The 25,157-nt window shown below is 55.5% G+C and overlaps 1 protein-coding gene and 2 non-coding genes across 4 annotated transcripts; all 3 read right to left on the minus strand.

Moving 5' to 3' along the window:
• Positions 1-2,658: 2,658 nt before the first annotated feature.
• Positions 2,659-23,792, minus strand: LOC138917275 (uncharacterized). 2 transcript variants are annotated; one of them, XM_070233028.1, is made up of 4 exons: positions 23,592-23,792; positions 11,804-11,922; positions 9,056-9,182; positions 2,659-5,778 (listed from the first exon to the last, which is right to left on the minus strand). In XM_070233028.1, exons 1-4 carry the CDS (start codon positions 23,649-23,651, stop codon positions 5,689-5,691), a joined length of 396 nt encoding a protein of 131 aa, XP_070089129.1. In that variant the 5' UTR covers positions 23,652-23,792; the 3' UTR covers positions 2,659-5,688. The 2 variants fall into 2 exon arrangements, with proteins under 2 accessions (XP_070089129.1, XP_070089127.1); XM_070233026.1 differs by lacking the exon at positions 2,659-5,778 and adding an exon at positions 5,916-8,547.
• MIR145 (microRNA mir-145) lies at positions 4,240-4,309 on the minus strand. Its single transcript, NR_032936.1, has one exon. It is a non-coding gene; the product is annotated as a microRNA mir-145 (primary transcript).
• MIR143 (microRNA mir-143) lies at positions 5,668-5,731 on the minus strand. The gene has a single exon (NR_032935.1). It is a non-coding gene; the product is annotated as a microRNA mir-143 (primary transcript).
• Positions 23,793-25,157: the final 1,365 nt, after the last annotated feature.

Consider the following 25,157-nt stretch of genomic DNA (forward strand, 5'->3'; position numbering starts at 1 on the left):
AGGGTTTCTTTATACAGATATAAGAAAATATGAAAGGGGAATACATTTCGATTCACCTGCCCCCTTTAAGAGTGACCTTTTAAAATGTATATCTGTGGCGCTCACTGCACTTAGCTGCAGTGGCCCCCACGGCCCCACTCGGCCTGGCGCCTGTGCCCCTCAACCTCGTCTCATGCCCCCTCCTCTGCTCCAGGCTGCAGCCCCCCTGGTCTCCTGGCATGACGATCGCATGCTCCTTCTGCCTCCGGGTCTTCATACCCATCCTTGCTCCTGCCTGACCCCAAGACCCTTCAGTCCCCACTGTCTTCCTGTCATCAGATCTCTACCCCAATGTCACAGAAACCCTCCCTGACCTCTCAATTTAAAACAGTGTTGCTATTCTGCCACTTATTACACAACTCTGCTGGATTTTTGCTCTCGAATTGTCACCATATAAAATTGTCTTGACGATGTGTTGGTTTCTGGAGCAGGGTCAGTCCTGGTGGTCGAAGTCTTTCTTCTTCCCAGAAGGAGGCAGCTGGGGGAGCTTCTGGGAGCTGGAGGACCAGAGTGGACACTCCTCTCTCCCAGCTTCTGTGGGAGATGGTTGGCCTGCGTGCGGGGCTGGTGCTAGGTTATCCTGGGTTAGCTTCCCGATGTTGCTACTTACCAGCTATGGGACCCCGGACACATGCCTGACATTCTGGAACTGTTCTCCATCTATACCATAAGGGCCACCACGAATCTCACAATTAAGATAATATCTATAAAATGAATTCACAGTGTCAGGTACAGAGTAAGGGCTCAATAAATCATAGGTGCTATGTTGATGATGATGATGATGATTTTAATAAGTATTGGTTAACCTCTCTGGGCCTCTGTAAAAGTGTGATGACAATATGCATCTCATAGCAAGGACCACATGAGGGCATGGGATGGAAAGTGCATTTTGAGATGCAAAATCCTATGCGAATGTATTAATGATCATTGACAGAACAAATAATGGAAAGTTTTTCTAAGCAGGGAAACCTGTCCTTCCGGGGCAGGCCACAAGAGGGCACCATTCTGCCCGGCCCGGGTCAAGCCTCCTCCGCGGCTCCCCCAGAGGCACCAGGTCCAGGCTTCCCCTGCAGGAAAAGAGGGCGCAGACCCTCCCTGCGGGAAGGGCCTCGGCCTGCTCCTTGGGATCTGTCCCTGGACTTGTCACTAGGATGCCAATTCCTTCTCCCCACAGGACGGAGGCCCACGGCGTGGCATTTAGGGATGTGTTTGTAACTGTTATTGTTGAGGGCTGTGTTCGGGAAAGGTTTCAACGCTGAAATCCTGCAGCGGGAGTGCGAGATCTCACGTTTCTGTGCGTGGGATGGAGTCTGTGCTTCTAGCGCGCCGGGGCTCCGGTTGTCTCGTTTCCGCGGCAGCCCCGGCGCACGCGGATGCCCAGGAAGGGCTGGTGGGGCTGCCTTGAGATGGGTAACGAGGGCGCGGCCTTTGCTGTATGTTTGCCGTTATTCCCGTCCACCCTCCACCCCCGAGGATCTCAAACCACAGCGCGGAACCTGCCCCGTCTTAACTGGTGATAGTTCCCCAGGGGTGGAGTCGGGGTTCTAGAAGGAACAAGGCCTTTGAGTGTCGAGAAGGCTCTGGCGGCTGGCTGGGTCCTTTCTCAAAGCTGAACAGCACCGGGGTGTGTCACAGGGCCGGTGGGGTCTGGAGAGGGGCTCCCACGTGCGCTGACTCCCCCCTCCTCCCCGAGGCTCCTGGGGTGCGCAGGAGAGATGCGGGGAGGTGCCATGCATCTAGGAATGGTCGTGTAAAAGGTTGTTGCTCAGGCTGTAGGGTTCTTTACCTCAAAATGTAGCAGAGCCTGGAAGATCATGCCAAGAGTGGGGCAACTGTGTTTAAAATGTCCCCAAGTGTTGGCCACGATGCCTGTGGGACGGCTGGAGCCCGGGGGTCGGGACTCTCAACCCTGACACCTGTGTGAGGTGTGATTTCACATTCTTCTGTTTGCCTGGTCAGTCAGCCTTTGGGACTGAAGGGGAGAGGGCGCCTCGTGGCCAGGCTCCTTGGCTGGTGCCTGGCCCACCCCGGTGGACCTTACCTCCTGGGACTCTTTCCTTCCCCTAACCCTCCACAGCGGGGTGTTCCCAGACAAGGCATGGCAGCTTTCTGGGCCTTCTGCTGCCCCAGTGTGGGTCCCCATTGCTGTCTGTGCTGGCCTCTGGAAACGTCTGGCAACGTGAAGGCACATGGGGGGTCACCTCAAGGGGGCTGTGCTATGGGGCTGAATTGTGTCCCCCCAAATTCGTGTTGAAGTCCTAACCCCCAGTACATCAGAAAGTGAGCGTACTTGGAGACAGGTTGAATGAGGTCATTAGGGTGAGCCCTGATCCAGCATGACCGGTGTCCTTATAAGAAAGGAGATTAGGATGTGGATACACAGAGTGAAGACACAGGGAGAAGGCAGCCATCTGTAAGACAGAGAAGCCTCAGAAGAAACCAACCCTGCCAGCACCTGATCTTAGACTTCTAGCCTCCAGAATGATGAGAAAATAAATTTCTATAGTTTTAGCTGCCTAGTCTGTGGTACTTTGTTATGACAGCTCGGGCCAACTAATACAGGTTCTTTCTATGCCTTCTCTTCCTCCCCTGTTCCCAGGAAGAAACGGGACACAAATCAAGGGTCCAGCAGTTTATTATAGTCACAGAGCACAGAAGGGACCACACAGGTCTTACTTTTTTACCTTCCGCCACCCCCCCCAGGGAAGCCACAGAGAGATAGCCCTACTCGTCAAGTCAGGCCAAATGGGAGGGAGGAGGCAAGGGCAGGTTAAAAGCATAAACACAGACTTGATCTGATCCCAGATTCACCGTTATTAGCTGTGTGGCCTTAGGCAAGTCTCTTAACCTCTCTGAGCCTTGGCTTCCTTGTCTGTGAAATGGAGTAAATGATAAAACCTGTCTCACTGGGTTCTTGTGAGCACTGAATGAGGTAATGCCTGTGCACCTGTTTAGAGAGTATCTGGCAAATTGTAAGTGCTCCATGAGTAGAAGCTATTACTATCATTGTTAGGAGCAAATCAGATTTCTCCATGGTCAGGCCAGCTCCAGTCTCTGTGTATGAGAAGAGTAGATCTCGTACATCATAAATGTCTTCCATGTGGGCCGTTAGGAAGACAGCTTGAGCCATGTGTGGGAGCCACCTCGTCCCTGGGACTATGGGGATCAGACCCCCAAAGTGAGGACTCTGGGGCCATGACACCCACCATCTCTACCAACTCCATGAAAAACGCAAGGAAGAGTTTGTGAAAAGTTCTGGTTTTGTCCCTGGACCACCTCGGGTCCTCGGCATTCGGTCCATTAGCATTCCCAATGTCTATTCAGAGAGTCTTTTTAGGTTTTATTTTTGTAGTTTTTGCTTTTAGCTAAGGAATTGCCACAGGCCACTGGACTTGGGATCAATCCTGGCTCTTCCTTTTGCTGTCTGGGCGACCTGGGGCTGGTCACTTCACCTCTCTGAGCCTCCCCTACCACACAGACCTTCAGGGAGCTTTGAGGAGGAAGCCAGGCTTTGGAACTAAAAGGACACTGAGTGCTGGAGCCACCACTAGTAATGAGCTGATGGATGGGGCTTGAGTGGTCACTGCCTCAGAAGTGCGTGGGGCTAAAGGAATCTCGGGGCGGTGCGTGTGCGTGTGCGTGTGTTCCTGGAGTGGGTAGCAGCAGGCATCACCACAAGAGGGCGCTCTGAGCTTTTTTGTCTTCTCCGGGTTGATGGAAAAAATTTCTATTTTTCTCTGGCTGTATTCCAAATGGAACTAAGACTTATAGTTTTTAGTTTACCTAACTGATTTAATAAACTGTTAAAATAAATTCGTGCGCGTTTATTAATTTGTCAATCATGCAGATACGCTCTTGTGGCCCCTACCACACGGCATGCTGGGAAGTGGGGTAAGGGTGGGTGGAGACCGGGAGAACCCGTGCTTTACAGCGTCCCGGTTCAGCCACTGCTCCGCGAGCGTCGGGGCAAATTTCCCAAGAGTATGGCAGCGGTGAAGTTCCCACATCCAGCCTCATAGGGATGTTACGAAATGGACAATATGGAAAGAAGAGCAACTTAAAGGTCAAGAAGACGGTCTGCGAGCCCTCTTACCTCCAGCGCACGGGCCTCTCCTTGCCCCTCATCCTGTGCTTGAGCCGAGGCCCCACAGGGCCAACTCTGGGGTGGGAAGGAGGCGAATCCAGCTGTTAAACCATGACCTCAAGAACAGTATTTCCAGGAATCCCCATCTTAGCATCTAAGGGATTCCTGGGAAAACTGGACCGTGAGGACAAGGTGAGAGAGTGGCCTTCAGCCCCAAGGCCCTGCTACGTCCCTAAGGACCAGCTGGAGTTTTCTTCTGCTTCCAGCCCCATCTGCAGAAGCCAGCATGGGTGCCACGAATCGCAGGATGTGGCTGATCTCTCCAGGAGGAATAGTGACTGGAACTTCCAAGTGCCCTGGAAAGTACCTTCCGCGTTGTCAAGAGCCATGTTGTCAACCAGAAGCCCTCTGGGGTCCCAGCCGCCCTCCCTCCCCGTGGCTGCCATGGGTCGTGTGTATTCCTGAGCCTCCAGCCAAAGGGAGGCAGATCCCGTTCTCAGTCTCTGGCAACTCCCTCGCTGGTGACCTCCAGCAAGTCACTTAACCTTGGCTTTCCTCAACTGTAAAATGGGACAGTCTAGGTCCTACTGCATAAGGTGAGATAAATACAATGTTGGGGGACAGGCAGGAGGAAAGGAGTCCTTAGGATTAGTGGAGAGTGGCTGGGTCTGTCTTTGCTAAAAGCGGCCTGAGATACAGGGACGAGACCAGAGGAGGATTTATGATGTTCTCCTTCCGCTGCCCACCCCTGGGGCACACAGTCACGTGCAGTGGGTGAGAACACGAATTTGACGGCCGAGAGATTAGGCTACAACCCCGACTCAGCACAACTCACGAGTGACCTTGGGTGAGTTGCTTAACCGAACCTCAGTCTTCTCATCTGTAAAATGGGTCAATAACATTGCTCACCTCCCAAGCTTGTTGGGAGGTTAAATAAAGTTGTGCTTAGCCCAGCTATTCTCCTCTGCTGGTCCCTGCTTGTCTGGCGCCTCCAAGAGAGGTCAGACATTGGTGAGGCCTGGACTGGGTCAGGCAAGGGCCGGGAGCCAAAGGTAAGAGCTCAAAACATGAAGAGCCCAGAGCTTTGTCTTTAGGGATGAAAGGGTTTTTAGAAATTGTCCAATCCACAAATGATGAATGGGTTTCAGCTCTGAATCATTAAGAGTCGCTACCCAGGACTTTGTGTTGAGAAGGATTCTGAAGCCGCATCTGAACATTTCCAGAATGGACGCCTTCTCTGATTAGCAGGGGCCACCAAGGGCTCAGAAAGAGAAAGCAGAGGCAGGGTGCTGGGTGAGGGCCCCCACTGGAGGGTCCAACACTTCATTCCACAGATGGACAAAACTAGGGTACACAGAAGAGTCAATGCTCGCCCCGAATCACAGAGCGCATAGGGACACAGGTGGGACCTGAGTCCAGAAACTTCCTCTGCAGGAACAGCTGACAGTGTGGAGACTGGAAATGCTCCCGTCCTGCCTGGCGCCCCCAAGCGCCACCACCACTCACCGCTTCCAGGCTGATGGCCGCAGAACAACTTCTCCCTTCCTGAGCTACAGTGCTTCATCTCAGACTCCCAACTGACCAGAGATGCAGCACTGCACCTCGGGCCGGGGGACAGGGCGCCGGCGCTCTGTGGGCTCATGGCTGGGTCCGCCCTGGGCAGGAGAAGGGGTGTTAGACGGGCCTCAGCCCTGCCCACCAACGCCAACCCCAGAGACTCTGGAACTCCCCCTGCTGCGTTCCTATCCTCAGCCTGGCGTTGGAGCTCTCTGGGACCAAGCCTCCACCTTTCTTTTCTTTTTTTTTTTTCAAACAGCTTTATTGAGGTATAATCCCCCTACTGAAAGTGTACAATGAAATGGTTTTTAATATGTTCACAAAGTTGTGCAACCATCACCAGCATCAACTGTAGCCTTCATGGTGCCAAAAAGAAACCTCTTATCCTCAGCCCCTCCCAGCCCCCAGCACCCCCGCCCTGGGCAGGCCCCTTTCTGTCCCGCAGAGCTGCCTATTCCAGACATTTCAATAAATGGAATCATCCAATCCGTTGACCCCACGCCCCAGCTTGACGCTTGGTACATCCCAGCCAAACAGCAATTCACGGTACTTGATGTTTTATTTCATCCGTGTTTGCTTCAGCCTCCTACTGGTCTCCCTGCTCCCACTCCCCCCACTTCCCAGCCATCCTTCCCAGCCATCCTCCCAGAGCGGTCTTTAAAAATGCAAATATGGTCATATTTCTCCCCTGCTTAAAATCCTGCTTAAAATTCTGAAACTCTCTCCAAAGGGTACGGCACTGCCCCAGCTGGCCCCAGCTGGCCTCTTGGGCCACTGCCCTGTCCTTCTACTCCTCCAGGGAGCCCTGTGCCCACTACCTCGGGGCCTCCCAGGGGTCATGCTGCTCCTCCCCGCTCCCCTGCACGTCTCCTCTTCATGTGCTTAGTCTCTACTCAAACGTCCACTTCTTCTGGGAAGCCGCCCCCTCCGACTTCCTCGGACATCAGGACGCCCTCGTCCATGTCAACACGCATCTTGTGCCTTCTTTCTAATCCTTTACCACACTTGTGATGTAGTGTTCGTTTATGACCACCTGCACTCGTGGACTGCATGGCCCGCCTGTGAGGGAAGGGACCCTGCCTCCTGTATTCCCCCCCGGAAGCAGGGCCGGGCAATGTAGACATGCAGTGGGCACTGGTTGAATGGCTGGATGTTCTCCTCAGCCTCGGTCTCTCCAGTGTCAGAGCTTTTTGCCTTAGGGGCTGACTGGGCTAGGTCTCCAGTTCCCGGAGGACAGCGCCCATATTTGTTGATCTGGGGGAGTCCCTGGGCCTTGCTGAGGGCTTTGTACATGATAACGGGCCCAGGAATGCCATTAGTGGATGACTGAATGGCCATGTAGATAATTCACTTTCCTCTCCAGACCTGGTTTGGGTGGGGACCTCAGAGTAAGCAGGCTGGGAGAGAGCAGGAGAAACACCCCTCCTTAACAAAATCGTGTCTCCCGTGCCTCTAGCAGAATCTGAAGTCAGGCCCAGATGCGAAGTGTTTTCCTCTGGTCTGCCACTTGGGGCAGGTCAGTCCCCACGGCCTGCTGCGGGGTGCTGCCCCTCCCCGAGGTATTCCCAGCTAAAGGACTGCCTTCCTCTAGTAGGGAATTCTCTTGTAGGAACTCTTTCCAAATTGCCTTTGGCTGGGGAGTGAATCCAACATCGGGACCCACCTTGGGGGTCCTGGGTGGCCCGCAGCCTGTCTACTCCACTCTCAGGCGGCTCCCACCAGGCCTGCGAGAGAAAACACTTGGCCTGACCGAGGTGGAGGTTTCCGAAAGGAGCCAGGGATAGCTGTCCTGAAAAAGCGATCATTTGCTGCCAGGAACCAGCCCCCTGCATTCCGCGGTCCTGACTGTTCCCAAAGCCCTCTCACCTAATGACCTTCGGCTTAGTGCAGAGAGAGGGCCATGTGGGCAGCCGGTGGCCTCAGCGCTGCCTTTGGAAGACAGAGTGACTCAAGTTACTCCTTGTCCGTTTGCTCTCAGTCCTTCTGTTCACCAAGCGGGGAGAAAGCCTCCGTTAGGTACTATCCCGTCTCTGACACTTCTCTGGCTCCCGTTTATCTCCTTATTTATATTTAGGTATTAACCATGATTCATCTTAAATTTAAAGAGATTATAATTGTTTACAGATATGGCAAAAAATATAAAAGGGGGCCTCCGAGTGAGTGCAATTTGGGAAATTGTGCCTGTCACGTTTAATCTTCAGAGTGGTTGGTGAGGGTGGCAGGCGGATGCTGTCACCTCCACCGGGAGGACCAGGAAGGGAAGGAGATGGTTCCAGGGTCACAGCCCAGCTTGAACCGGGGGAGCGATGGCTATTTCCAGCACATCCCATCGGGCTGAGAATATTACCGCAAAGAGTGCAGCTCTCCTGGGTGTAGTAACGGGAAGGAGAGGCAGGCCCACGCTCCTGTGGGAGAGACCGTGACGCAGGGCCAGGGCTGGGGCGCAGCCTTTGACGGGGGAAGGGATGGCCTCCGTCTGCTCTGGGGCTGTAGGCTGACTAGTTCTGTTCCTTTGTCTCTAGAAAAATCATGGTGATGCTGACGGCAGTAGGAACGGTCACTTATTGGCTGTTTTAACCGTGCTCATCCCCAAGGCCCGGTGGGAAGGGAATTTTCCCAGGGCATGGAGCTGGGAGCTGTGCTGGGATTCCTGACTCAGAACAGCCGACCCAGGACCCTCATTTTTAACCTCTACGCTGGATATCTCACCCCCTGGCCAATTTTCCAAGCGTTTGAGTTGGGGACAGGGCCTAACCGTTTCACCTGTCCGTTCAGCGACCCCAGTGCGTCTTCGATGTGCCAAGAGGAGAAGGGACTAAACCTTGCCCTGGAGGAGCGCAGTCAGGCTGAGGTGGAGGGAAATGCCCCTGGCAAGGTAAATAGAGAGCAGAACTAAGTGGCACAAGAGAGAGCCCAAGAAAGGACTGTTTGTCAAGGGCTTAGAGCACGAAGAGGTTCCTGCCCTGGCGTTAGCTGGGAGAGCTTCCTGGAGGAGGAGGTGGCATGGCTGGGCTGGGAGGAGGGGCAGAGGTGCAGGAAGGGTGCCCTTCTCCTGGCTCTCTGGCCCTGGGAACTCCTCCCCGAGTCTTGTGTCCTTGCTGGGCGGGCGGACAGTGCTGGCCCTGACCCTTGGTCTCCTTCAAATGAGGGCCTCCCTGGGCAGGGGGCCGATAGCCCTCCTACTCCACTTACCCACGATAGGCTCCCCTCACCCTGGGACCCCAGACGACAGACAGGGGCCACTGGGAGACCTGGGTTCTATCACTAACCGGTGTGGTCCCTTCTCAGAGGCGCCCTCCTCCCGTGGCTCCATTTCTCCTTCCACTGAAGGAGGCGGATGCACAGGTGGCCCCAGTCTCACCTGGCAAAACTTACCTGGTTGTTGGCTGTCTGGGGGTGGCTCCCGGAGGACGGGCCGATTTCCCCTCCCTGCTCCCCACTGTCTTCAGGAAATGTCACTGAGTGGGGGAACCTCTGTCTTCTGTCGAGAAGCTCGGGGAGGCTGGGAAGGAGAAAATAAACACTGGCTGTCTGGGTTTTCTCGCCAGGCCGGAGCGAGGAGGCCTCCCGGCTCCTTCCCTTATATGGCCAGGCCGCTCTGGGCTGGGAGCGAGCGGTGGCTCCCCCACCCTCCACCGCCACTGAGGGCTGGGGGCCACTGCCGGTCACCTGGATTCTGGTGCTGCGGAGGCCAGGCAGGGCTGAAGGTGGAGGCTGGGACCCAGGACATGTGCCCTGGCCGCCTGTCATGGAACTCCAGGCTGCTTGGGGTGGAGCGAGTGGGGAGGATTTATATTGGGAGACGGGGTTGGGGAGGAGGGTGTCCACCTGGTCCTGACTTAACCCTCAGCTCACGGCGTGACCCTGTCCAGGCCCTTCCCCTCCCCCAGCCTCTGTTTCTCCCTGTGTCATGGGGGTAAGGAAAATACTAATTAATCCTCACAGTCAGCCCCATGGGGTGGGAGGTTTGTAACCCTATTTCACAAAAGGGAAGACAAGTTTGGAGAGGCTAATCGAACCACAGCTATCCACTAAAAATGGAGCATGGTGGGATTTGAACTTGGGGCTGTCTGATTTCAGTGTCTGTGTTCTGAATGGGCTGCCTGTTGAGGCTCCTCTTAGTGATAATGTTCAACCACTCGCATGGGCCATATGGAAAAGGGATTCTGCTGGAGCTGCTCCCTGGAAGACCAGGGAGGCCTCAGTGCCCAAGGACCCAGCCCAAAGGAGACTGTTCCATTAAGCGATGGGGGCAGAGGCTGTAAGTCATTCATCTCGGTGTCCCCAGCACCCCACACAGGGTGTGGGGCGGACTCAGAGCTCAGGAAAGGAGAGTTGTGGAATCACAGAATCAATGGACCTCAGTGGTCACATCTGTATTGTGGGCACACTCTCCTAAGTCTCAGGCACTTCTGAGGATTAAACGAACTGGATGAGAAAGCACTGAGATGCCGCCTTACGATGGCATTGTCTTTCTGTTGACAAGTTCCCTTGTCCCTGTACAGTGCCTGCCTGTGTCTCGTCCCTAGGCCATTGTCTCCTGAGCTGACCAGTTCCCGCTCAGCCCAGCTGTGGGCCTGCAAGACGGAGATGGATCTGCTCGGGGCCTGGGCTCTGGGCTCTGGCAGCAGTGACCGTGGGAGAGGCTGCAAGAGGGGATGGCGGGAGGGGAAGTGGGGGTGGGTGGCTGGGAACAGCTCAGAAGTGAGCCTCGCACAAGCACGAACATCCTGTGTGCTCTTGAGCCAGCCCTGGAACCTCCCTCAGCCCATCCATCATCGTGGCATCCTCTCAGACCCCGGCCCTCTTCCTGGGGCCTGGGGGGGGGGGGGGTGTCGAGGGGGCCCAGGACTGACTGTCAGTGCGATGGAGAGAGACTGCAGCTGGCAGCTCCGCAGGTCTGCTCAGTGTCGGAGGTGGACAGTCGTGGGGAGGAGGCGCCTGCAGGCTCCTAATCCAATTTGTTTAGACCTGTCTCCGAGGCTCATTGGCCAGCGAGCCAGGGCCGGGTGTGTGCGTTGTGCTGGGATGCACGTTTGCACACACGTGTGGGGCATGCAGAGGTGAACAGGTGTGCTGCGTTATGTAAGCCAGGCCTGGGGCTCGTCACATGTCCCCTGAGTGTCAGCTCCTTGCTGGAGCCCTGCCTCCTCTGCTCACCCCCAAATCTTCCTCCCCTTTTTCCATCCTCATGAGATCTGGTACCAGAACCCCCTCTGCAACTGACTGTCTGTGTGACTTTGAGTGCATTCCTTCATCTCCCTGGGCCTCAGTTTCTCCACCCCTCTTATAGATCCGTTTCTCACCCTGCCCGCTTCACATGCAGGGAACTAAAAGCTGCATGTGTGGGAAGAATGTGACCAATGGTAAAAACAACTGCTATGGTTTCTTGAGCTTCATTGCATGCCTAGCACTGCGTGTGTACCCTCACGGAGCCCCTTGAAGCCCCGTGAGCCAGTTCTGCCATCTCCAGGCTCACACAGCCCTGGGTCTACCTGTTTCTAGAGCCTCACCCGCTTGCTCCCCTCCAGGGAGGACGACCACATCCTCCACGTTTCCCGTCTTTTTTTTTTTTGAGGAAGATTAGCCCTGAGCTAACATCTGCTGCCAATCCTCCTCTTTTTGCTGAGGAAGACTGGCCCTGGGCTAACATCCATGCCCATCTTCCTCTGCTTTATATGTGGGACACCTACCACAGCATGGCTTGCCAAGCGGGAAGCACCAAACCAGCAAACCCTGGGCCCTTGAAGCAGAACGTGTGCACTTAACTGCTGTGCCACAGGGCCAGCCCCCATTTCCCCATCTTTACTCTCCTTGCATGCATGATTGCGTTGCTCATTTGTAGGCAGCGTGGGGTGGGGTGGAGTCTTTGCTCCTGCTTGGTTTTCCTTTCTTTGGTTCCATCTCTTTTCACCTACAACCCAGACCCAACAGCCCCATATTGCCTGCACTCTGTCAGTCAGCAGGGACCTTCCTTCAACTCTTCCCCTTCTGTGGCCTGCTTTCCTGGTCATTCTGAGGGTTGCGATGGGGAATTTATCCCGAGGGACGGGGGTTCCTATAGGAGCCGCCAGCAGGGCGGGTGGGGCTGTGGCTGCGTGAGTGGATGTGGGAGACACTCACCGTTCTGTTTCCAGGGCCCCTGCTGCCTGCCCTCTGGTCCTCAGGAGGCACCTCTCTGGGGTCCTGGCTCCACCAATGTCAGAGATGTAGGGGTGGCTCCCACCAGCCAGTGCCCTAGCCTAAAAGGAAAGAAGAGACCACCAGTCAGAAAGCCCTGGGGTGCCCTGGCCTTTGTGGGTCCTCACCGGGCTGCCAGGCTCCAAGGGATTAAGGATGGGCCTGGACTGCTGCAGGGCCCTTGGAAGCCTCAGCTGAACCTGCTGAGATTTTCCAGGCCTCAGAGAGCCTGCTCCTCAGGCCCTAGGCAGCCATTATCCTGCTCGGCCTGCCTGGCTTCCAAAGAGGGTCTTCTGACAGCTGCAAGCTCCAGGAGAAGAAGGGGCTGCCGCCTCCCCCCCAGCACACCCAGGCCCCCTCAGCAAACGAGCGGGTCTGGAGGGAAATCTCCCGGAGGCCCCTCTGAGCAACGGCCCCCACCTCCAGCCTCACACATCGGAAAGGAACCGTTTAGCGGCAGATGAAAATCTGAGGTTAACACGGTGGCCAAGACCAAAGGGACAGCCCTGGGGCTACTTGTGACCACTTTAAGGTACACGAGTCTTTCAGCCTGCAAAATGCTCCCTCCTGCAACTCAAGGAACACTCACGACCACCGCCAGAGGTAGGAATAACTTCCCCGCTTACTGAGGTTCCAAGGGGCTCTGAGTGGAACGACCCCGGGGCATACACTCAGTCCAGCTGTCTCCCGAGCTGGGGCAGCGGGCCACTGGATGACCACAAAACAAAACTCATATCGTCACAGTCATTGCAAAAGCATCTGTGCTCTGTCCTGGCCTTTCTCATTTCCCAGAAACGTGAGGGGCAGGGAATGGGCCACATGTGTGAGCCAGATGGCACCACGGTGGGAGAAGGCTGAGACGGGGGCTCCAGGCAAGCACACGATCCCACACCCACACCTGGTTCTTTCTGGAAGGGCTTCTTTGCCCATAGCCCCCTCCTTGGCTTCCTCACGCTTTTGCATGTACCACAGCCTGTGCTCTCCTTGGGCTCCAGGGCCCTAGAGTTTCCACCACGTGTTTGGAAAGAATAGAGAAGACACAGGGCTTGCAACCAGGCCACCTGCATTCGAATCTCGCCCCTAGCACTTTCTACCTATGTCATCTAGAGCTGGTGGCTTCACCTCTTGGAACCTTGGCTTCCAACCTCACAGGCTTGTTTGTGAAGGTCAAATGATGCAGATGTCAAGGGCAAGCACAGTTGCTGTCACTTTAACAAGCCCACAATAAATGGCTGCAATTTCCATTATGAGCACGGGCCTGGGTGCCCAGCGAGGCCCAGGCAGGGGAGGAGAAGAAGCAGAAAGGATGAGGGCAAAGGTCCAGAGGGGATCCCAAGAAGATGTGGGAGCTGGGGTGTGAGCCACTGTGTGGGGCCCCTTTCCACGTCCCCCCTATTGCGCAGCTTCACTGGGCCTCTGTTCCCAGAACGCCCTCCACCCCCCTGACACCCCAGCTGAGTTCACCAGCCTCACACGCTCCCCACTTCCTCCCCAGGGAAGGTTGCTGCCGGGGACTTTTGAGCAAGCCTTGGGAATGCAGTGTGAGGCTGAAACAGAGTGACAAGGGGGAAGGGAAGGGAGGGAACGAAACGGGGCGCAGACCTGCCTGGTCCAAATCCCAAGCTCTGCCTTGAGCAGCTCCAGCTCTGGGAGGGTGGGGGGTAGGGACCAGCTTCGGGGGCTTTCGATGTGCTCCATGCTTGCTAAGTGCTTTATTTTTTTCTCATCTGATCCTCACCATGGCTTATGACTTAGGTACCATTCTTTCCCCATTTGACAGATGAGGAAACTGAGGCTCCCAGCGGCGACAGCCCTCCCCCAAGGTCACACAGCTAGTAAATGTCAGGATCGAGACTGGCTCCAGGCAGCCCAACACGCATTTTCATGCCTGCCCAGGAGACCAGACTATTCACGGCACTATTTTCTCAGAGCGACAACCTGAGTCAGTGTCTCACGGTGTTTTGTCAGGCATGTGTTCGTTTGTATGGAAAGGGGGCTGTGAACAGAGAAGGACTTTGCAGTCTAAGTGGAGCTTACGTAGGCCCTGGCCAGGGCCGCACGTCTCCAGAAGCAAGGGGACTTCTCAATTGGGTGGTTGTTTCGCCGCTTTCCCACAGGATTTCTCCCTTGCATGCTGTCTATTTGTTTAAAGAAACACCATGATAAGGGAATTAGTTCTCCCTTCTGTCCTGTTCACTTTGCAAAGGACTAGGACCTCCAGGGTCCCATTTTGCTGGGACTGAATGATGTTTTCAGGGTAATACAAGTGTTGGTTTCTTCTGGAATGTGCTGGATGGGAAGAGCAGCAAGTTAGGAACTAGGTCTCCTGTAGACATGCTGTGTGATTGCAGACAAGTGCATTCCCCTCTCTGAGCCTCATCATGATGTGGTGGGGAGAGGACTGGACTCCATGGTGTCCGGAGTCCTCCCAGGGTCAGATAAGGGGGGATGGTTCGACCCCATCCCGCTGGTGTGTGTCAGTGTGAAGGAAGTGAATGGTCTGTGTTCATCTTCATGGAGAGGGAGAGATGGGACATCGAGGGTGGGGGTGAGAGCTCTCCCAGCTGCTTCTCATGCCCTTTGTCCCCATCCTACCCCTCCTGCTCAGCCCCAAGCAGGTCCCGGGGAACCGGACCAGGTGGATTTTCTGCAGCAGGACTTGAAGTCTCAGAGCGTTAATGCTGGAGGCACCCCAATCCCGTGCCCATTGTTCAGATGAGGAAACTGAGACACAAAGAGGAGAAGCAACGAGCTCCCAGTGATGCAGTCATTCAGAGGCCCAGCTGGGACTGACCTCTTCTCTGTGAGGGATCCTAATCGGTCAGATCTTAACAGAGGGGCCCTGGGAGGAAGGCAGGAGAGAGGAGGGCCTTTGAGTTCCTTTGGCTTTGAAGATGGAATAATCATGACTTCCTTTTCTAAATATCTTTTGGCCCTTCCTAGAACCAGATGGCGGATGTTTGGAATTTATGTTGTAAATAGTGTTTAAGAAGGGAGTGGGGGTGAGGATGTGTTACTTTCTCCAACCACCAAAAACAAGCTCTGAGGGAGGGAAGTGGGGGAGGGGACCTGGCTATGAGAAGATCTGGGGAGAAGGCAGAGAGGTGAGGGGGAAGGAAGAGAGAGAAGAGGGGAGGGAGAGACAAGGGCAGAGAGATTGAGGGCGTGAGTGACAGCAGGACAGAGACAGGCACAGAGAGGGAAGGAAGAGATGGGTAGAGTGAGGAAGAGAAATCAGGTGGGCGAGGGAGGTGGGGAGGGGGCTCGCGAGTGTAGGCTCAGACAAGCTCCATCTTGACTTCAGGAGCAAACCCTTGAGTTTTCCAAAAATAGCTCAGCCTTTCCCCCAGCGGGGCTGGCAGCAGGGACCGAGAGAGGCACGCTTGCCCTTTTATGGTAAGAAAAATCCAGATCCTCAGAGGGGGAGCTGGGCTGGAGCCTGCAGTTCTGGAGGAAGCTCAGCCCTGGGGTCTGGGGGGCACAGGGCTGAGTGGGGGTTGTGACTTGGTGGGATTTCCTGGCCTGAGTAGCCCCATGGTCTGTGAAGAAAGGGCTGAAGTGGCCATACTGGAAAGCCCTGGGGTCCTGGTGGAAGGGCTTCTAGAGACATCTGGTCCACTCCATCTCTCTGTTTTATGGAAGAAGAAACTGAGTCTCAGAGAAGGGGAGAGATTGTAGGCTCCCTGTGTGGGAGTTTGAGGTGTCAAGGTTGATCGGTGTCCAGGTCTACATGAGCACGGTTACATGCCCATTATTCTGGAAGCCACTGTGGTCAGGGCAGAGAGCACTGGGCTGGGCACCAGGAGACACAAGGCCCACTCCTAGTTTGCACATTATTTGCTGGGTGACTGTGAGCAATCTGCCGAATCTCTCTCATCTCAGATTCCCTCACAGGGGTGATCTTAAGGGCCTTCCCAGCTTTTTGCGTCTCTGGGAATTCCAAGGCTGGAAAGCAAAGCTTGGGCATCAAGGATGCTGCTTCCAGGCAGAGGGGAATCTGCAGACTGCTATTTGCTTCCTATGCCTGGCCTTCCTCCTGTGCTGAGGCAAAAGCTAAGATGGACCAAGACAGAGAGAGAAGGCCCCACAGGAGACTGAGGCAGATCATGGATGGAATCTCCAACTGTCCAAGCTAGTTGGGTCCAGCCCCTCACTGGACACACTGAATCCAGAGAGGACCTTACGATCAAGGTCATGCTCAAGGTCATGTGGCAAGTGGGGGCAGAGCCAGGAATAGAACCAGGGCCTCCCCTCCCAGCCCTCTGCAGGAGGCCTCCCATCTGTAGCAGCCAACAGCTTTGGGGACCATCTCTGGCCGAAAAAAGGGCCTTCCTGGGCAGAGCAACCAGAATTCAAGATAGGCCGTTATCTTCTGACTACCTCTTGGAGACAGTTATGTCCTGGCAAGGCACCTGCCTCTCCTCTCTCCCCACCCTTGGCTGTGAGGACTATACTGTAGTCTCCCTCTTTGGCTAGAAGGCAGGGAAGAGGCAAAGAAGGACGCACAGGGCTGGGTGGCCACTCTGGCCTTGTGATCTTGGGCAAGTCTCTCCCTGTTCTTGACCTTGGGTTCTGCATCTTGCTTGATGCTCTTGAAGCTCCCTTTTAGCTCTAACAGGACTATGATGCTCTGAGATTAGGATTCAACACCAGGAATGTTTACTAAGCATCTACCAGGATCACAAGGGTGAAGGAGATGGATCTAGTAAAATGCTGTAGCTTTACAGTCAGTGTGAGGGGGACCCAGTGCCCAGGGATCCTGGAAGCCCCAGCCCCGAGACCCTCTGTGTGTTCTGAGAATCTGGGCTGACTCTCCGACCCCAGCCTGACTCTTTGACCCCAGAGCTCAGGTGGCTCTGATCTTGAGCGTCCAGGAATGCCTGTTGCCCTGGGCGATGTTCACGCCCGCCGTCCAGGACCCTGCCCAGGCCTGGCTGTCCTCTTGACTTTGCCCTTTCCTCCACCCTCTCCCACACGCTGTCCACCTCCCCAGGCCCTCTCTGGTTCCTCTCCCTGTCTGCCCCACACCCCCATCTCTCCCGACTCGGTCTCTCTGTGACTCAGCCCGAGGAGGAGACTAGCCTTCCTCTTCCAGCCTCCTGTGACACCCCTGCCACTGCTGGGGGAAAGGAGGGACTGGAAAGAAAGGGGGACAAAAATAAAGAGTCTTGGTCTAAATTGGAAGCATCCCTGTGACCCTCCTGGAATTTCCATGTAGACTCTGGGGCGTGTGAACAGGGCTCCCAGGGACGCTGGCCCCTCTGCTTCATTCCTGCTGGGTGGAAGGCCATCAGCTGAATATTCCCACAGGGACCCAGTCTCATAACCAGACTCCAGGTCTCTCTGCTCAGGCCTGGTGCTCCCTGGGAAGGGAAGGCATCAGTGGGTGAAAGGAAGTGGGGCGGGGGGTCCCCAGAGGCCCCTGTGTGAAGTCAGGGTAGGACTGATGTCATGCCTAGCTGGGAATCTGACATCCAGGCAGCGGGAGGACTCAGCCCCACGAGATTGTCCCAAGGCAGCTAGGGCTGTGAAGTGAAGTCCCAGGCTGGTGGTGGGAAAGGCCACAAGGCCCAGAGTCCTCTAATGTTTGACTTCTCACTACAGTGTCCCTGCCGAGCTTGCATACCTTTGGTGATGGGGAGCTCACTGCTTCTCAATCACCTAATTTCTCTTCGGACAGACTGTTAGAGACTCCTTCCTAATATCCTGCTGACATCTGCCTCTCTGGGGCTGCACTCCCTATCCTTCGGGGCCGCAAAGAACAAGTTCCTTTTCCTCAGGAAGCTCTTCAGAGGTGTGAAGATGGTGACTATAGCCTTCAGGCTTCTTACCCCTCTTAATCCCACCCGAGGTCTCCTGTCCCATTGCTTGACATCTCAGAGCTGCCAATGCCCAGATTCCCGGCTCTCTCCCCTGCACTTGGGCTCCCAGCCTGACGGTGTTTTGGGGAAGCAGACAAACAGGCTAAAGACAGGGACCCCCTCCCAGAGACAGATCCCAAGGGGGACTTCTCCCCCCTTCTGGGGTTTGGTTTCTGGCTGGCAAAGCTGCTCCACGACCAGGCCTTCCCCACTTTGCCAGCCTCAGACCTCACCGAGCTCCGAGACCTACCCTCGGTTCCAGCCAAACGGGCTTGTTTGCTGCTCTCCTGAAAACGTCTGTCCAGTCCCGCCTCCACGTCTTTGTACCGAGAGCTCTCCACCTGGACTGCCTTCTTCTTCTCTGTCTGTCCACACCGTGCCCCCTGCCACTCTGACCACCCGACGCCAGGTTTTCCCTCCCTGCGAGTCTGGGCCTCCCTGCCATACGTGGGATAAACTGAGCTGACGCTCTTCCATCCCAAACCATGGGACATCACAGCCTGAAGGTCCCAGAGGGACGGAGGAACTTACCCAGGTGTGCTGGCTGCAGGGCCAGGGCCAGAGTCTCCGCCTGGTTCTTTCCCTTTCTCCCTGTCTTGTTCAGCTTATCTCAGCAGAGGCCCTCGGGCTCAATAGGGTTGTTGGGTCACGTGCTTGAGGCCTGGCAGGCTCTGGGCACACTGACCAGTGGCCTCTGAGCTGGGCAGCCCAGCCAGGGGTGGTGTCACAGCCACTATGGATGCCATCCCGAGGAGGGAGCTTGCTCTGTACACTTCACCCCATCTTAAGGAAGAGGAGATGGGTGTGGGGTGGAAGCTAGTGGCAGCTGAGCAGTGTCCCTGTTAACCTTCAGGGTCCAGCGTGTTTTCCAGTTTGGGGTTTTTCCGTCTCCCTCGGAACTTGGCTTGGCTCAGAGGAGGGTCTCTGAGAAGGGGACGTAGGCTTGTGGCTGGTATGGGCTCTTAAGCAGGAGCCAGAGTGAGGCTGCTTCCTCCAGCCTTGGCCTAGCCGACTGCCCCTTCCTCAAATTTCCGATGGATTGTGCCCCGCAAGAGGCGGCCCAGGACTGAGGAGGACCCCAAGGGCACTCTGCCCACACTCCGGGGGCTCATTGGGAGAAGCATTGTTTCACCAGGGTCTGCGTTTTTGCCCCTGAGCACATGTGAGGGTGGGGTGGGGGCTCTGTTTATCCCCTTACCATAACAAGGCCTAATCTAGAAGATCTAAAAGGAGGCATCTGGCTTCAAATGGTCTTCTCCCCAAATGCCAAGAATTGGTCCTATTAGGCAGAGCAGAACCAGAACTAGCTCTTGCTCACAAACTTACTGGGGTGGTGCTGGAGTGTCAGCACATGGGTTCTGGAGTCAGCCAGACCTGGGTTTGAGCCCTACCTTGGCCATTTAGAAGCTGTGTGACATTAGGCAAATGACTAAACTTCTCTGAGCCTCTGGGTTCCCAGAAGGATAATGGTACTTCAGAGATTGCTGGGGGAAGGACTGGCACTTGGGAAGACTTGATATGTGGCAATTGTTATTATTGAAGGAACAAGGGCAGCTTATCTCCCTAGATGGATAAAGAACAGTTGGAGCCCAGTACGGCACCTCCTTCCCTCTGAAGAAGCTGCCTTTAGTAACTACATCTCAACAGTTACTTTTTATTGAGTACTTACTATGTGCCAGTCACTGTTCTGAGGGCTTCATGAATTTTAACTCATTTAATCCAGACAACTCAATAACCTCATGAGGAGGTATTATTTTCTTTTTTGCTTCGGGAAGATTGTCCCTGAGCTAAGATCCATGCCAATCGTCCTCTGTTTTGTATGTGGGACACCACCACAGCATGGCTTGAAGAGGAGTGTGTATGTCCGCACCTGGGATCCAAACCGATGAACCCCAGGCTGCCGAAGCGGAATGTGTCAACTTAACCACTACAGGGATTATCATGCCCGAGGTCACACAGTTGCTACGAGGGAGAGCTGGGATTCAAACCCAGGCAGCCTGACTCCTGTCTGGCACCTTTTTTTTTCTTCTTGCCTCCCCCTCCTCGCCCTCCCATCTGGCACCTTTGACCGCCAGCCTACTGCACCTTAGCCCCTCTCTAGCAGCACTCAGACCCCTGCCTGGTCCCCTCATCACCTGAGCACAGGGATTTACCCCACATCTGAGAGCCCCCTGGCTCCAGAGTCAGCCTCCATTTCCTCATGAAAACAAAAAGGGGCCTGCAGGAGTTGGCGTCCACGGGCCATGAGAGTGGGTGGTCCGTGCTGTGCATTAAGGCATGCTTTGAATTGGAGAAAAGGTTTCTGGTGTGAAGCATTGCCGTCAACAAGCCTCTTTTGCAAGAGGGGAGGGGGCGGCCTCTGGGCTCTCGCAACCTGTGGTGAAGCCCCGTGGGGCCTGTCTAGACAGGCCGTTAGGAGGCAGCCACTGTGGGCTCTTTCCCCCAGATTCCTGCAGATCACCCCACAGGCGACCTCTGATTGGACCGTGGCCACTGCATCCTGCTGGGCTGGGGGAGGGCCACGTGGGCAGTGCCCACTCCCACCCCAGGGCCTTCAGGGTCCTCTGCAACTTGGTGCCTGTCGGGCACATTTCTAGATACCCGTGTGCACAGGAGCATAGCTGCATTTTTGTTTCTTCCTTACATTCTTTATTATACAAATTTGATAGATACAAAATAGAGAGCGTAACACATGTACTTCAAGAAATCTGATAATGTCAAGTGTCTCAGGGGGCGCTGCTCATACACTGCTGGTGGGAATGTAACTTGGCTCAATCACTTTGGAAAATAATCAGGTGCTCTCCTGTAAAGTTGCCAGGCATGCACCCCAGAACTCAGCAATCCTTCTTGTGGTATAAACCCGGGAGAAACTCTAGCTCATGTGCACCAGGAGATGTGGACAAAAACGGTTATAACAAGAATAGGAAAAAACCCTTATCACGGTTCTTTACATGACCCCATGGCCCTGAAGCCCGGGCAGTGTTTAGCCGGGAAGTTGCAGTTGAGGCGGGGCCCATAGCCCAGAGGCGAGGACCTCAGAGGCCATCTCCTGCGACTCCTCGACTCCTCAAGACTCACACGGGGAATCAGGTGAAGGTGGCCGTGGGCCTGGAACTTTCTATTCCTCAGGGCTATGTGAGTGTCAGCTCTTCCCCAGAACTGGCCAGGCTGGGAAAATGTCTACTCTGCTCAAGGAGCTGCAGTGTGGCTCCTGGGGACCAGTGGCTAGCAAACTCCTTTCCAACCTTGGGTAGCGGTGAGGCTAAAGGGGAGCGGTGGCCTTGGACCACTGCCAAGAAGACTTGGGTTTGAGCTCTGGCTTGGCCGCCCTCTTAGCCCTGATCTCCTCTGTGAAGTGGGATTCTTTGTCACTCCTCTCGGAGGTGCCGTTGTGGGCAGGATACGATCATGCGTTTGGGAGTTGCAGACTGGGTTCAAGTCCCCTCTGCCACTTTCTAGCTGTGTGACTTTGGGGAAGCTCCAGTGGTTTTCCACCCTATAAATGGTGATGATGGAATGATGCTAGTTCCTGCCTTACGGTAATCCCAGGAGGATTAAATGATAACGCAACAGACTCAACCCAGGACCTGGCTCCCAGGGAAATCCACCATGCATATTCTTGAGGTACATTGGAAGGTCTCCATTCCATGGTGGGGTGGCCGAGGGGAGGGCAGGAGGTGGGAGACTCCTGGGGAGAGAGCAGGTGGGGCAGCCAGCACACATACAGTGACCTTAGCAAGCTACTTAACCTCTCAGTGTCTCAGTTTCCTCACCTGTACAATGGGGATAATCGTTGCATCCACCTCACATCATCGTTGTGAGGAGTAAATGAATGAATTCGTGTAAAGGCCTTAGGTAGTGCCTGGACCACGATAATCGAAATATAATTCTCCTATCCACCTTATGGAGCCTCGGGCTGGGCTGAGGGGCTGATTCTGTCACAGCTCTGCCATCAGCTGTGTGACCTAGAGCGGTGTTCTCTTTTTGTGAATTCAGTTGCCTCAGCTGTGTTTGTGAGGGTCCCAGACTGCTTGACAGCACAGCATTCTCAAAACTCTGTGTGGGTGGGAACTCCCTGGGAGCTGGTAATGCAGATTCCTGGGCCCCACCCAGGATTCCCTGACAGGAGATGTCGCTGGATGAGGGTGCAGTGGTTCAGACACCACACTCTGGGGCACATTGCCCACACAGTGCCCTATGAATGCAGGAAAGGAGACCTCACTTAGCCCTTTAGGCATCTCAAGTTGACCCCTCTTTTGTGCCCCTTAACCTCCGACCTCTAAACTCATCCCTCCTGCCTCTTTCCAGACCCCGTTCTCTTTTCAGCATCTCCAGGTGCTCCCTGGCCGGGTTTCCTTCCCGCTTCTCTCTAAACAGAGCTAAGCTCATTTTGCCCCACAGGAGGAGAGTCTAACTGTAAAGTAACACCAGCCCCTTTTATCTTGCTCTTCTGTGCATGTGTCCCTCACTCCTCATGACAACAAAGTGATGTCAGAACCAAGACCATACCCATTTTATAGAAGAGGAAGCTGAGGCTCAGAGATGGCAAGCGACTTGCCCAGAGTCATGTGTCTGCTGAGTAAACAAGCCAGAATTGGACCCAGGCAGTTGGATTCCAGAGTCTCCTTTAGGACCATTATGGCCTTGGGTCTTGTGTGACCAGAAGTAGGGAGGTGAGGGGGCTAGGCAGTGTGACGCTGGAGGACTGTGTCCATTCTGGGCCGGGTGCATTCAGAGCATGCTCAGAAGGTCCATGTTGCCTGTGTTCCTTCCAGCTGGTCCCAGTCCTCTGCCTCTACACAGCCCTGCCTTCCACACTGCCCATCGCAAGTCTCCTGCCTTCCTCTGCGTCCTCTGGCCCCACCACTTCACCCCCCCTGAAATCCTCTGCTGTGTTTTCTGTCCCCATGCCTCTCAGAGGTCCTACACCTCCTGATCCAGAGATGAACCCCTTCCCCACCAGGGGCTGCATTGGGGCCAGGTCCATCCTGAGGCCTCAGGGCTGTGGGCTGGTCCTCCCCCCGGCCAAGCCTGTGTCAGAGACCCTTTGGTTTCTTTCCATCACTTGAGGATCAACCTCTAAAAGCTCCCATGGGCCTTGGGCATCTGCTTGGACTCTAAGCCCGTGGTCAAAGGGCGGACTCAGCTCAGGGACTCCTGGGGAAACTTCCCGACACTGGCTGCCCTTTAGGCTCAGAAGCCACATCCTGCATGGAGACCGTGTTGTCCAATTGCCTCATGGTACAGATGGGAAATTGCGGCCCAGAGAGGCTAGGGTGCCCCCCCAACGCTGAAGGGCCAGAACAGTGAGAGGCAGGGCCGGCGACCCCATCCCCCAGCAAGCCTGCCCTTCCACTGCCTTGTCCTGGCCTTCCTGCCCCTCTGCCTTTCTGCCGGAGCCCGAGCTGACATCGCTTCTCCTCTAGCTTTGCTTCTTGAAACCATTATTTGAAAACAGTTTTCCTCGCCAGCAGCCCCAGGCTCTTGTAACTGTGAAATCAAACCTCATAGAGCAAGAAGGAGCACTGTCTGCAGAGAAGCCAGGGAGACGGGCCCAGACTCCGGATCAGCAGTGAAGGTCGGGCCGGCATGATGTTAACACTGTCCACTCCTCCCCGCCTCCCCCACTTAACTGCAGCCACAAGGAGGCCTGGAAGCCAACAGGACCACATCTGGTCAAAGCAGGGTGGGTGCTTAGAGATGCTCCAGCCCAGCCACTGTACAGATGGGGAAGCTGAGGCCCGGAGAGGCAGAAGTTAGAGCAGGTTAGCAAGAGAGCAAGGACCAGACCCCTGGATGCAGCGTTCGCCTGGGGAGGATGCCGCAGAGGCCCCGCCATGGGCAGACCCCACATCTGCCGCGGTTCTTACCTCTCTGGGGGTCTGGTCCAGATATGGCTCCTTGCAGCCGGGATACGGGGGCCAGACCATTTGGGGAATGGTTGGGGGTGTCACTTCTTCTCAACTAACTTGACCGGGCCTCTGGCACCCTTCACTGCCACAGGGGCACTTTTAAACGGCTGGCACCAGGTCCCCCTCCCCTCAGCCCCTTGCCCGCCGCTCCCTGGTCGCAGAGGCCCTGCTGCCTTTTACCTTATATGAGCTGAAGAGGCCAGCCCTGTGTTGGGGCGAGGCGGGTGCCGAGTCCTCCCGGGGCCCCCCATTGGCCCGGGCGCCTGCCACGTGACCGCCTCGCCTTGACCTGCCCCCGGTGCCGAATGTTGCTTTTACCCCCTAAGGAAGGAGTGGTTGACAATTTTCATATTTCTTCTAAATTTGGAGATTTCAGACAATGCTGGGAGGCTTGGCTCCAGCTGCCAGAGGCCCATGTGGAAGTCATTAAGCCTGAGCAGGGGGGCTGGGGGAGAGAGGGAGGCAGGGAGAGGAGGAGGAGGAGGAGGAGGAAGGGGTGGGGGACGGAGTTCTGAGGGTTGCCAGTTGTCAGCCTGGGAACCTGAGCAAGCTCCCGGGGAGCAAACTGTGTGTGAGAATTTCCTTCCTCCTCCCCGGGCCTTGTCCCAGGACTGGAGTGGCAGTTCTGAGATTTTCTGGGAACCCCCGGTGGGGAAGACACCAGTCGTGGCTCCTGGGGTCCAGGGGGTGGTGGAAATGGCAGGGGACAAGGGACCATGAGGAAGTAAATCCCCTCTCCAAAAAGCTGGGACCCTGGGAGGCCAACCCCATCATTGTGCAAAGGAGGCTGGGGCCCCAGTGGGGTAGGGAGTCACACGGGACGGGACACTGTGACAGGGCAGGAGCTTGACTCCAGGGACGCCTGCTGGGGCTCTGCTTCCCCCACAGTCCCAGTACTGAGAAGTGCCCATCTCTTGCTATGCTCGCCCTTCCTCATTATGCTCTGGCCACATTGGCCTCCTGTAGATCCCTTATCATTTCTCGTGCCTCAGGGCCTTTGTACTTGCAGTTCTCTCTGCCCAAAGTGCCTTCTCCCCAGAGCTTCCCATGGGTGCTTCTGCTTAAGTCTCAGCTCACAAGTCACCTGTGGGAGAGGCCGTGCCTGCCCACCTCACTGTTCTCTACCACTCCCCTGCGCATTGCCCTCCAGGACCTGCCAAACACTGGGCTTAATTTACATAGTTACTGGTTTAGTGGCAAGTTGTTTAGCTCCTTTGGGAGAGCAGGACTCCCCTGGGCAGGGTCTGTGTCCCTATGCCTCCCACAGTGCCAGTGAAGAATGGCCAGAAAGGCACGTCTGTCCAGGGGCAGCTTCTGGAGTGGGAGCAGCCACTCTAAGGCCTGCAGAGGGCTCCTCCCAGTGGCCAGCCATGGCCTGGCCTGGGGCTGCCACCCCATCCCTGCCCTTTGTTGCTCAGCGCTTCCTTTCTGAGGCCAGGTTGGCTGGACCCCAACTCCCTCAGTTTGCATTCTCCTTCACAGTCCCCCAGACCCATGGCCCGCACCGGGCCACTGCCCTGTCCC

This window comes from Equus caballus, chromosome 14 (assembly GCF_041296265.1).
Source record: "Equus caballus isolate H_3958 breed thoroughbred chromosome 14, TB-T2T, whole genome shotgun sequence".
Taxonomy (NCBI): Eukaryota; Metazoa; Chordata; class Mammalia; order Perissodactyla; family Equidae; genus Equus; species Equus caballus.

What these genes read in the sequence shown, in the direction of transcription:
- LOC138917275 (XM_070233026.1), bottom strand. Translation starts at nt 23,651, where the DNA reads ATGGTCTGGCCCCCGTATCCCGGCTGCAAGGAGCCATATCTGGACCAG. An exon ending in TGGACCAGACCCCCAGAGAG is followed by an intron (nt 11,923 to 23,591) that starts GTAAGAACCGCG and finishes CTTTCCTTTTAG; the next exon opens with GCTAGGGCACTGGCTGGTGG. An exon ending in CCCAGACAGCCAACAACCAG is followed by an intron (nt 8,548 to 9,055) that starts GTAAGTTTTGCC and finishes TTACCTTGCCAG; the next exon opens with GGGCATTTCCCTCCACCTCA.